This window comes from Aquila chrysaetos, chromosome 7 (genome assembly GCF_900496995.4).
Source record: "Aquila chrysaetos chrysaetos chromosome 7, bAquChr1.4, whole genome shotgun sequence".
NCBI lineage: Eukaryota > Metazoa > Chordata > Aves > Accipitriformes > Accipitridae > Aquila > Aquila chrysaetos.
The window spans coordinates 39,838,687-39,852,541 of record NC_044010.1 but is presented as its reverse complement, the minus strand read 5'-3'; the positions used below and the strand labels follow the sequence as shown (position 1 = coordinate 39,852,541).

Here is a 13,855-nt window from a genome sequence, read left to right as displayed (position 1 = left end):
TTACCTTTGCAGATCTTTTTCTAATTTTTCCTTTTTCAGGAAAAATATTAAAGTGAGCGGTCTTGCAGAAGCTGAATGTTACTGGAAGGCACTCAGATTCATTTCTGAGTGTGCATAGAACTTGTGTTTGTTCACCCAAAAAACAGTCCATAAACTTAATAACTGGTCCTGGATTAAAAGTTAACATGACAGGAAGCCCAGAACCTGTCAAGGCTAACTCCATGTGATGAGGTTGATTCACTACATTAGACAAACACAAAAAATAAACAAACAAAAAAACCTCACACACCTACTGGTTTACAAACAGAAAAGTCATACTGTAGTTATATGGTTGCAAAAACAAAATAATACCATAATACAATATGATTTATAATGCAATTTTCTATAAACTTAACACAGACATGCTTACTTATAATGGCTGTTAGATAACATATTCCCTCATTAAGGAAGTTGAGGGTGATCAAATATTCACCTGAAAATGCACAAAACTGGTATTACCAAAGTGCTGGTGACTTGCAAATGGCTGGGTTTTTTTTTATATCCTCCAAATATTTACATTTATAATTAAGTCCTAGGTATTCAATACCAGCAGGTGTATTCATGACACGCACTATTCCCTCCTCCTTTCTACTCACTGTTTGAAGAGGTTTTGGTGCTAAAGCATTAAACATGTAAGTTACAACAATTTATCTGTATTGATATAAATAAAATAAACACAGGTTTCCCATAAAACTATGATGAAGAAATTAAAAAGAAAAATTTAAAAAAATCAAGATACACGGTTTTATCATCCATATATACATTTCTGATGGTGACTATACGTTTCTGATAACGTACCTGTGAATGCTGTGCCATCATCGAGGGCCTGCAGATAGCCATCTTTATTCCCAACAGCTTCAAATCTCAGAAACAGTACATAATCTTGTTTCAGCGATGAGTCATTCACTCCAAAGTCCCTTTTAAATCTTCTGTAAGAGTCACAATCTCTAATTACAAGATGGGGGAAAAAAACCCAACAAAACAAAAAACAAAACCACCTCAACCCACGGAAAAAAAAAAAAAAAAAAATCAAGGCTTGTTTTTCATCATCCAGTCTGGCTGCTTTGCTGTTGGTTACAGCTTGAACAAATGATCTTTATACTTCCTTTCAGAAAATGGAACAGTAACAAATTTAAGCTCAACAATATCTGTATGCTTATATACTAGTCATTTGATATCTTTTCCAGCCTACAAGTTTTCTAAACTAATATTACATGCATAATAATCACTTCTAATTAGAGTTTAAGTAAGGGAAAAGGACAAGAGCACATTTTCTTTTTCTTTTCCTTACCTGAAGAAGAAATGTTCCTTTGTGCTTACTTTTTTTTTTAATGGAATGAAAGCTCTCCAAAATGTTTCAGTCTCTTGGTGATGAAATATATATATTCTGTCATAATGCTGCACATATACTATATCTTTATGAAATAAATCTGCAGTCATTAAAAAGGCACTTAATTTGACACTGTAGAACTCTCTCAACAATCTTTAGAGATTCAACATATTTAATGGGAGCTACAATTAGTTCCCTTGGCAAAATCTAATCTAATAAAATTCTTGTTCTCACAAAACAAGCTTAACTAATTCTTGGTTCAAATACATCCTTAATATATTATAAAACATCTCCTAGATAATCACTTCAGACTTTGCTTTCTCATTTGTGGTATCATGCCAAGCAATTTCTTTTAACACACAAATACATAAGAAATCATTCAGAAAAAAATTTGCAGACACTTCAAATTATTTTCTCTAACATAGCTCTTTACAGAAGAGTTTAGACCAATCAACTTGTGTGCGTGTGTCTAATTTGGACCACTCACTCACTTTGGACTAAAGCACAATGTAACCAATGATTTCTCATAAGGTTGCAAGGTTCCTTGGTTGGGAATGCACAAGATCAAGGTGGAAACATCTATATCTCTTGTTCTATTTTTGAGGCTCAAGTCTTGTAAAACAGCATCTGCACTCCTCTGAAGATCTGTCCCCTAAAAAATAATCAAAATATGGAATAGTTCAGCCTGTTCTGCTTCCACTTTTGTGTTTGGTGGTTTGTTTGGGGTTTTTTTCCCCTATACATACATTTTCATATCTTTCACAAAAAGTAGGAAGATATAAGGTAAGTAATAGCACTAACATAGTTACATATCACATGGCTAATTAATCAATTTTTAAACATCAATTCCATGTCAATATTCTGAATTCCCTTTTTTAAGGATGATGCTCACTCAGATGATTTCACTGTCCGAGAAAAAAAAGTGAAACTACAGATGCTTAACATCTTAGAATACCAAAATATATTTTGATAATTCCTACTAAATTATAAGAAATGCAGTAGGATTTCAAGCAAATCCACTCAAAAAAAACAACAAACAAAAGAAAAAAAAAAAAAAACACACCCAGGGGATGTACTTAACATTGTTAAGGTTAAGATGTCACATAGTGAAACAGAAATATCCAAAAAACTTAATTCCAAGGTTAAGTTATAGTAAAAAGTTTGTTGGTTGGACAGAAGTTTCAGAAAGCCTATTGATCAGGAAATAGTATGACATAGTACTAGAAGATGAATGTTGAGTAACAAAAAAATGCTACAGCAGAAATGAAAACAAGTTTTTAACTAAAATAAAGACTAGAATAGTTTCTTACCATCTCTCCTCCAATGGCATTGTCTTCCAGTACTGCTACCCAGTCCGTACACTCAGGACTTTCATTGTATAAAGATATTTGTTCAGTCTTTGAAGACCCAAAGTAAACTGGTCCAAAGTTAATGCATTCCAATACATTTCCACAAGACACTCCTAGAACTTTAAGAACTCGTTCAACCACAACAGCTTTGATCCATACTTCAGTGCAGCCATGACCTTCCAACTCCACTCTGTCAGTAAGAGTAGTAAGCAGCAATAGGTAATGTAGAAAAGTGTTAGAAATAATTAGTTTGGTTTATATTAGAACCTATGCAAAACTGAACCAAATCAGAGCATTTAAATCACTGGCTTTCCATAGATAAACTAAGCAGGGAGGGGGCAGGGGTGGTTAGGGAAGAGTGTACTTGACAATGTGATACCTAACAGGAATATTACCAATCAGGAAGAATCACACATTACATGGTGAAGTTTTGGAGAGCTTTTTGAGTTTTTCCCCTTTTTCCTTTTTTAGTGTTTGAAATAATAGGAATGACATCTCAAAAGAATCAGAAGTCCACAGATGATACACTGCTCTTATTTCTGAGAATCTTTGTATCTAGATGCCAATTTCAGCGTATATTTAGTAATTTTGTCTTAGGCAACTGGAGCTAGAAGTTCATCTGAATAAGCGTAAAAGAACTGCAGCTGTTCCCGCCTGAATGCTTGGTTTTGATGATACCACAAAACACCAAAGGACTATATAGACATTGTACAAATCTTTGTTATTAGAATTATACTGGAACAAAGCATATTTGTTCTTGTTGCACAAAATCAAATTTAGTAATATAAGTTATTGTTCTAATAGAATCAACTATCCTTTTGAATGGCCTCTGAGCTAAAAAAAAAGAAAAAAAAATCTTTGTTTTGAATAGTCATACATACAACTACACAAGGGATCTAGGAGAGGATCTCAAACTCTCTAAATATCATCTTTTAACTTCTGAACCATGATTAGGAGATTCTCCAAGACAGAAAAGAAATATCAAAAAAAAAGAGTAGACTCCTCTGAAAAGCATTTCGCTTGCGCATAGAAGAAAAATGCTTAGAGGACAAGGCAAATGGAAATAACCAGGGTGTTTTCATCAAAACTGTACTATTTCTCCAAGTCAAATTCCTGTCAAATACCGATTGCATGACTTTCAGTATTACCCTGTTTATTTAAATACATATACACACACATGTGTACACATATATTTAGATATTCGTGCAAGGCTTGACAAGGAAACTTAAGATTTCATTTAGTCTAAAGGATATAGCAATGACTAAGAAATGCCAAATTCACTGACAGAATTATGTAGAATTTAAGGCAGGAAATGGGTGAAGGATGAAATCCGAGCTCTGTGTAGTTATGTTCTTTCAGTTTAATAGATAAACTATCTACGAGACTGCAGGAGACAGTAGCCATTTAACCAAGATGGGGTGAAGGAAACAGTGGTGGTAGCCCGGACAGCAAAGGAAAGGCAGAAAGCATGACACTTTCCAACCAAAAGGTTGAAACTCAGTAACCAAAGAAAATATCATATGAAGGAGGATGTAACTGTGTGACAAAATACAGATATTGTCTTCCCAGGCACTCTTAATAGAATTTTTCTCCTTTCCTTTCATTTCCTTTTCCAACAGGCTACAAAAAGCAAGAACGGCAAGAACTGAACTATTTAAGTCATATATCTTAATAAAAACAAAACAGGAAACACCCCCACCCTCTCAAAAATACCCAGCCACACCTTATTCACTATTATAAGAAAACAGGATTGAAAAGGACTTTCCGGATTGGTATCCACTTCCAAATTCTGGCACCTCCTAAAAAGTCTATATTCACCATTTGTAGAGAGACAAAGTAGGCATTTAAAAATAGTCTATTCTTAAAAGAGTTAGTGGTTGCAAATACATCCCCTCCATTTAAAATAAGATACACCAAAGGACATCATGTTTCTGAGACTTCTGAAACACAGAGCCGAAAGAAAAATAGCAAAGTTACAGAAGCTAAAAAGAGTAAGGAACACAGGATGTGTAGAAAGGTGAAGATACAAAAGCTCTTGGTTAGTCGTACACTGAGAGATGTGCAAACATCCATATCATTACAACTTATGAGAGGTCTTTAATAACACAGCCAGGTATGCAATTTATGTATGCATCACTGTTCTGTGGAGATAACATAATCGTCAAATTGATTTAATAAAAATAAATGTGGAAGACAGCAACTGTCTTAACTTTTTTAGATAAACATGCATAATAAAGACTAGAATTAATAACAGACAAAAACATAACTTATTGAGCTGGATTTCTTCAGTCATACACTCACTTTATCACTTCTTTGATGATTCTGGGTACATCTGTGCAGATATCCACTTTAACCATCTTTATAGATTTCGGCTCTACCACTCCGCTGGTAGGTTCTATGTTAAGCAGGACAACCCCATCATATGATATTTTAAATGTACCTAAAAGAAACAGAATAATACACAGCAAGTTACACAACATAAAGTTGTAGATTTATATTCTTCTATTACACATTTGGGATTACAAAACACATAATGCAGATATTCACAAGCAGTACATTTTCCTATGGAAACAGGAAACATGGAGTTAATCTTTTCCAAAACTCTCTCTAAAACAGAGTAGATCATTATTTCCAAGGTTTCTTTAAATATTACACCCAGATGTACAATGCCACTTCACAAGTTGTGATTGTAACAGAAAAGGTACTCGCATTCCAAACAAAAGTGACTATATTATAAAGCAGCTGTAGGTAACATTTTGTAAGTTACATGCTATTTTATACACAGCTCCAGGCAGCTACCAAAGCCAGAAAGTTAACGGCATGTTGCAGGTAACAATAGTTTTCATGATTGTACACAACACAACTTATTGCAGGAGAGAACAGTGAATATTTCTAGGTTATAAAAATACTTTTTAAAATGTGACAAGATTATTAAATGTGTATTTAACCAGCAGCATTGATTATCTGTCATTATATCATAGATAGCAAGAAACTCTTTCAAATGTTGTAGGAAAAATGCACTGTTTGACCTCAGACAATAGATAATCTCTGATATGAGATCAGAAGCAGGAACAAAGGACTCATTTTGTGCATGGGATAACACATGAAATGCAATCCTTGAGTCACAGGCCAGCATACAGAACTTCCTGCTGATAGTTTACATACTGCCTGTTAGTGCGACCTGCTGCATTACAATTTACAGAGCCTACAAAAACACAGATTCAGCAGCTCTTCCTTTGTCTGCCCTCAATACATTCTTCACTAACCACCGATTTCATTCTAATTTTGCCACTGTCCAGTCCTGCAAAACTCCCATCATGCAGCTTGCATGTATGATACTACAGATTTTATAACTAGAAACAGTTCCTGTACAACATGAGAAATTTTACATCATGCAAATTAGTTGTAGATGCATATGTACTGTAGGTTATCTCATTTTCTTTATCTAATCATAATTCCTCAAAGTAAGAAGTTAGTATTATGAGTAAGAGTTGATTATATAAACTACATACTACACCTTTAAGTTGAGCTGGCTAGAAAAAAAAAAATGCCTTTGCTTTTTGGAAAAAAAAAATTAAAAAAATAAAATTCTGTTCTAAATAGACAGCCATTTGATTTTTTTTTTTTTTTTTAACATATATTGCAACCCATTTCTATGTTTCTACAATCATGTATTTTTCTCTTGGTACAATATTTCTTGTGGAAATCTGTGAAGCAAATGTTCACAAAACCTTGGCCTAATGCAAATACAGATACTTTGTGATATAATAAACAGCTGTACAAGTGAAGAACAAAACCAATTAACTGCCTTAAATTTGTTGTTTGAAACTCAGCACAGTTGCCACCCTTCTTCCAGAGAAAGGTTTCTGCAGCTTTGTCCAGTGGAAAAGGCAGTCACATAGGCTACTTGGATCACATAAGCATTCTTACACTCCATTCTCCATGTTTCTTACACTCCTTGGAAGGGTCCCTCACAGAAGTTGAAGGATGTGCATGTTTTGAAAGCTGCATGATTTCAAAAGCTATAGCAGCAATATCAGACCTCTCATTATCTTCTGGTAACAAATACGGTTTAATTCCCATCCTAGAGGACTTTAGCTCTGAAAGCACAGGGAGCTTGTAATTTATTTACTAGACAGCTATTGGGATCACAGAATCACAAAGACAACAAAGCAAGAGCAGATGTGATTTGCTACTATTTATGTTGAGCATCGTAAGCCAATGAGAAACTGTTACTTTTACATCTTTCAGGTGGGACTCATAAGTAGCGAACTCCTAAAATTTGGCAAAGTTCTAAATTCATTTTTCTTCCCTAAGTGGAAATATAATACTGCCTACAGAAGCAATGGGCCATTTATAACACCTTTAGCTACAACACCCATAATCTGCATAACCCAGAACTTCAGTTAATTTCTACTTGGCCACTGAAGTGTTAAATTGCATAAAATTACATTTTCCAAGGAAATAAAATATTAGTATAATTTAATCCATACTAAATATTTACCTGAAGATGATCCATGGTTAGCAATACTAATCTCTTTACTAATTATTTTACTGTTTGCAATCACTGCACCAAAATTAATGTCTGACTCAATTTCCAGATAACAGCACGGAATTAATCTGCAGAGAAAAGACATGGTTATATTCTCCCAAAACTTGAAAATACCTTTGCATTTTTAAAGAAATTTGATTAAGCACTCCAGTGGAAGAGAATTCTCCTTTTCTCCTAGTTCTCCTACCAATGTTTATGCAACTCACTTCAGCAGTATAGCGTACACAGGGAAGGTGTAAAAGAGATCTAGCTATCTATCAAGCTGTTTACTTTAATGGCTAATCTAGTGTAACATTAAAACAATATACCTTTAAACAATTAGTCGAAATGGAATGTATAAATTTCTATTTAATTTCAAATACTTTATTGTAGTACAAAGAACTTTAAATAAAACTATCTTGAGTTAGTTGCATCACAAAATAAGACCAAAGTTAAACATTCACAATATTTCATTATTCAGCTGCCTGAACTAAAAGCAGAGGGAAAACATGCATGCCAGGTTCAATTTACAGTCTTCGTGTTTGATAGATACTTCATGTGGTTTCAACAAAACTTACTATAACAGACAGAAGTGGATAATGTCACAAGTTATTTATATTATTTATTTAAGAGCCTCAACCAGCATGATGACATCACTGTGCTGGGTACTGCTTAGCTATAATGTAAAGATCATACTCGCTTCAGGAAACTTGTATTTTAAAGGCTCCAGTTTCTAATACGATCAAACCTCTGATCTCACATAAAACTGTGTTTGATATCAATTGGAATTTTACATCAGCACAGCAGTCTGTCTCCTCTTAACCACAAACAGGAACACACAGGAACAATTGAATCTCATGATCTGCATTACATGCAGTAAGGAAGACTAAATGGAGCAGGAAGATAAATCTCCTTGGCTGAGCTAGCTAGACCCTGCCCATATAATCCATTGCATAAGGGAGGTGAGGAGCAGGAAGGAAAGGAAGGGAGACAGGGGAAAACAAAAAAACAAATGAATCAGGAAATGCAACAAAAGAAATTGCTCTTGGGAATGTTAATACACTGTTTTTAATTCTCTTTAATACTTTATTGTAAAGCAAAAAAAAAAAATTAGTAAATTCTTGGAAGAGATGGTCTAGACCAAAAGGACGCAGGAAAAAAAAAAAAACACACAACAAAACAATTAAAAAACCCAAACAAATAACAAAAAAAATACCAGGAAACTGCTATCAAGATTAGAGTACACTTGAAAAGACTGTAAAAACTTCACATGTTCCAAGTATTCAGACATTTTTCCAAGAAGCTTTGTTAGAAAAATGAAACACAAGTATCTCTCCTCTCAAGATCCAAACATATAAACTTCCCAAGTGGACAGGAATAAGCATAAATTCTAACTGCAATGAGATTTTTTTAATAGATACTGACCTGTGGAAAAAGACAGATAGTCAAGTTAAAGGTTTGTGGGTTTGTTTTTTAATACAGGGTGGGGTTTGTTTGGTTGGCTTAATTTGCTGGTTTGTATTTGGTTGGGGTTTTTTATGAAGATGGAATTTACCCCTGGAAATGCCTAATTTCAATGTTTTCTTAATATTTTTTAAAAAAAAAAAATTCTTAATTACTATATTTCAAAAAAAGGTTGGATGCAGAGTTTCCGTTAATCATTTAAAAAAACAAAAAAAACCCACCACTACACAACCGCAACTGGCTTGTTTGAAACACGTTCCCAAACCTTGAGTATAAGTATTTTCTATCGCCATCAAATATTTACATAATTAAATCATTACACTTGTATTACTGAGCACATCATAAATCCATGGTGCTGTAGAGATTAAGCTAAGAATGTTGTTTTGTCTCCAAAACTTATAACAAATACATGAGCCACAAATCAATATGATTAACCACTGGATCTAGTCTCATGAGTCAGGCAAATACGTAACAGCTATTTTACTTGCAAACCAAATAACTGTGGTATTAATGTCGCTAAAGCACAATAGAAATAAAATTCTTTTGGTGACATTTTTTAACAAATAAATGGTTACAAAAATGAGTGGAGTGTTACTGCAGTTTAATGTTGTATGGGAAACTAACCTTGCCTACAGTCTCAGTGAATCTCATCCCAGACTAAAGATTACCTTAAAATGAACACTAGATGTGATTGAAGGAATCACACAAATTATTGGCAAAAAGTTTAAATCTTTTCATGTTTTTTTCCTAAACCACCAGTGAAGTTTTCTTTCAATAAAATTCTAGGGACAAAACACGCAGACACACAATTTCTACAAATTCAGTGTGAATTACATATATGTACATATTGCCCTAAAACCCATACGAAATAAAGGCTGAAAAACAATATAATTTCAAAGAAAGAAGACTACAAATAAGCTAACAGGTAAGAGAAAAGTAGCGGACATATAAAGAAGCCAGTCCGAATAATATCAGCAACTTCCAAATATTTCTTATACAGTAATACATTATCTTGGATTATATTTATGAATTTTCTGAACTTCTTGTCACGTACTTTAAAACTTAATTCTGTTTTGCAGATGTGCAACTTTTCAGAGGTATTGCCAATATACAATCTGAGTGACATTCACCAGAGACAATGAAAATAAACACTATATTTGAGTTGGCCAAAAATCAGAATTTGTTGCTGATAAGAGATTTTTTTTGTGTCAAAAAATATATAGCAATTTGACATATATCTAAGTATAGCCTTAGCAATTTTTAAAATCACTTATTTCAATTCTTGACATTTTAGAAAAAGTAGCATTAGTGTTTACATTATTATTGATATATCAGTAGAAATAGTATAACATTATTAAAAACATAAAAAATGCACAAACTTTTAAAAAGGAAGTGAAAAAAAACATATCAGAATTAAATAAATTCAGGGGAAGGGGGACGTCTGTCCCTCAAAACAGAACATTGGAAATATTTCCCTGAAAATATTTTCAGGTTGTTCCACCAAATTAAACACTTTTGTGGATGTTTCATAGTGATAATTCAATTTTTATCAAAAAAATCTTTTGCCTAGTAGTTCTCAACCAGTGTTACACTATGTACATTATTTCTTCAAAATGGTTAATGGTGCATTTTAAACTATGTTTGTATAGAAAAATATATCATATATATTTAGTGACCCTTCAGTGCAATAATTGATCATCATCTATCTATAAACAGCAAACATGCATTACACAAAATACATTAGGAAAAAGACTGATTTTAAAAGAATCACAAAGTATATTTGTTTTTTCCAAACAAGCAAAAAAAATTATTCTAGCCTGTCAATTTTTTTCCCTACAAAAGCCAGTTAAACATGAAGATTTGAAATACTTAACAATCTAGTGCAAGTCCTTTCCAGAAAGGAGTCACCAATAGCATTATCACCCTAAGTGGTCTTACCTCCACAATACTACCTTAATAAAATCTAAAAAAAAACCCCAAATAAACAAAAAACCAAACCACACAAAAAAAAAAAAAAAAAAAAATTAAAAATATAAAAAAATCTGAAGTGTTCCCTAATCACTTTTTTTTCTAGGAAAATATAGATTGGGAGAACATATTTAGAGACAGCTATCTTCAATAGTAAAACAATCATATTGAATTACCAAGTTCTGTATTTACCTTATGAAAAGTCATCCCTGTCTTTCAGTCAAAGAAAAGCATTTAGGGCTTTCCATTTAAATTTCTCTAAAGTTAACTAAAGAAAGCTAGAATAGCATTGTTTAACACCGTGGTCTAAGAGAATAAGAGTTTACAAACACTACAGAAAAAAAACCAACTAATTGAAATTGTTATTTCCAAGTCTTCCAATGGTAGACAGTCAGGCTTAACTATTTGTGTCCTACATTAACAAGAGTACAACATTAAAATAAAAAAAATCCCAAAACTTTTAAGATGAAACGAGGAAAAGCAAATCAGCGAAAAAGATCATGACATAACAGGTAAACAAAATGTAGGAGTAAGCATTGCTTATCTGAAGGCAAAACCTTACACATTTCAGGCTAGCATGAGACATTTGTGGGATTGCTTGATTTTTAAAAAAAACTCATATACTGAAAAATCTCCACAGAAATTCCTTTCTGTCTGTACATGTAATTTGTAATGTCAAAATTTTCATAAAACCTATGATTTGCAATAGTTTATGGGATTCATCTGTCCTAATTTAAGCATTTAAAAGCTGGACCTGTAAACAGAAGTTTGTCATTCTAATTTACCTTTATAGACAAAGAAGAGAAAGGTAGTCCGGAGCAATTGCCCCTTATCCTCAGATAACCACCTAGCCTAAGTCTGATAAACTATATTTAGAAGCTTCCTTTTTCCAACTAATATATGTTACATACAATATATGAGACATATATCCATATACACACACATAGATAGGCACGCACAATCACACATGGATTGATGAAAATGAAAACCTTATTCTAAAACACACACCATATTTTTAGAATTAGGCAACATATGTTTCACTATAATACAGTTTTGCAAATATGGACAATCTTTTGTATAAGTGGTTCAGTAAGGAGGGAAGACATTAATAGTAGATGTTAAATTGTCTAATGTTGATACAGAATTGGAAATTATCAACGTTATCACAACCAACTTAGAATAAAGCAAAAACAAAAACCCAAACTCTCTCTAGGATCTTAGAGGGACACAACCCCAATTAACTTCTTACCTGTATGCTGCTGGGGGGGGGGGGGGGGGGGGGGCAGGGAATCTTACTTTTGTAAGGAAACCTACTATTTGTTTTCAATGCAACTGACAGATTAATTACATAGCCATAAGTGACATGTATTCGCAAACTTTCCATAAGATTAAACTGCAAATAGTAACAGCAGCATATGAACTTTTGACTGTCATACCCAAGCAGGGGGATATCAACTATGTCATCTTCTATTAAAAGAAGTAGTCTATCTTGAAGATCTTCTTCACTCTCAGGATAATATTCCACAACAGCTGTAACTTGAAGTCCAGATGCAACAGGTTTTTCTGGATTTTCCACAATCAGTTTAAACTGCAATTTAAAAGAACATAATTTTTTTTTTAAATTGTTAAACATTTCTAGATTAAAAAACATATATATGTGGTTCATTTTCAGAAGAATATGCAGATTGATTTAAAATTCACAACCAATTTTAAAATATGCAGGATTTATAAAATTTCTTTTCCTATTTACTGAAGCCCAGACTTTTTACAGTGAAACAGAAAGACACAATGAATACTAACGCATCAAATTACATGGAAGAGTAAATATCATTTCTAGTCTTTCAAGAGAGCTTTTCCTACCATTGCAATAAACCTTCTAAAGCAATACAAAATTAACTCAGCTACTAATCAATGCAGAATCTTTTTAGTACCTGAGAAAGTAATAAGGATTAATTCTCAGTCCAAAGCAGCAGCAAAAGGAGACAGCATAAGAGTTTTCTCTAGGTCTGACCGACGTTCAGCTGACGTCAACAGAAAGTCTCACTGTACATTGAAAAATCTGCTTGAAAGGCCCATGGGACCTCCAATTTTGGGGGTCAAATGAAAGAGAAAAAAACAGAAGCAGCTGACAGAAAGCACCTTTTTCGTCTTTCAAAAAAATAATTCTGGATTTGTTGTTGTCTGTAAGCATCTACTTATATCCAACACCTCCTGCCCATCTTTCCTTGAACAGTATACATGAGTAATCTACTAGCATGTAGTGGGAAATCCAGCAGTTCCCACGTTCCTAGGAAAGCCTCACAGCAAGGTCTAGAGCTTCTCTGGCGTTTCAGTCTCCTTACAATTCACATCACTCTATCCACAATATGTTTCTGCTCTATATGTCCATTTTAATTAATGTTTATTTCTGAAAGAGAGTCATCCCAGTATTCTTTAAGTTTTCTGTTCTAATTTATGTTTGAAATATGCAAACATATAATTTATTATTTGTTGATTCTATTGTCTGCACACGTCCTTCTATTCCCTTATAATTTTCCTAGCAGTATAAACACTCAGCTAAAGGAAATTTGTTATCTAATAAGCACTGTGATTAGGGGCTTGACTTTGAAAGAGCAGCTATGCTTTAATTTTGAACTGTGTAAAATTTATCTCTTCTCTAAAGAGAATTAAACAGCCAAGCATATTCATTCTATACAGGGAAAATGAATATATCGTACTATGAACTTTTAACGAAACCTATGGAAAACTGCTTTGTAAGCTAAATTCCTTGAAAGCCATTTCTTGTCCATGCACTATGACAGCTCAAGGAAGGTTATTTTTCAGTTCTTGCACTCTATGAATGTATGCCTTGGAAAATTTACAGATGAGTCATATACTTCAGAGCCATCTAATCGCAGATAGCAGCACAAGGTCTGGGAATGAGAAAGGGCAACACAACAGACCTTTCAGGAACGGAGCATGTGAAGTGGAATTTTGTCCCCTAACTGTCATGTTAGTCATCTCACGCACAATAGCATTAAAATACTCGGCAAAAGGCATGAGATACTCACAGAGGTAAAAACTCAGAAGTTATGGTTGAGTAACCTTTTCTCTTTTCTAAAACCGGCTCTGCCTTTCCACCTCTGGAGCACATGAAAAATTGATAAGGCTGATGAAAACTAACAAAACAGAATA

General features: G+C 33.5%; 1 protein-coding gene across 1 annotated transcript in view; it reads right to left on the bottom strand.

Annotated features, from left to right (window-relative positions):
• Nucleotides 1-13,855, bottom strand: part of CFAP47 (cilia and flagella associated protein 47) — a 354,799-nt gene that overhangs the window by 339,018 nt on the left and 1,926 nt on the right. Inside the window, exons 2-8 of the mRNA XM_041125007.1 lie at nt 12,118-12,269; nt 7,223-7,338; nt 5,020-5,158; nt 2,680-2,908; nt 1,861-2,021; nt 838-968; nt 5-240 (exon numbers count right to left, since the gene is read on the bottom strand). Coding sequence (XP_040980941.1) covers nt 5-240; nt 838-968; nt 1,861-2,021; nt 2,680-2,908; nt 5,020-5,158; nt 7,223-7,338; nt 12,118-12,269 — 1,164 coding nt within the window. The remainder of the gene's footprint in view (nt 1-4; nt 241-837; nt 969-1,860; nt 2,022-2,679; nt 2,909-5,019; nt 5,159-7,222; nt 7,339-12,117; nt 12,270-13,855) is intronic.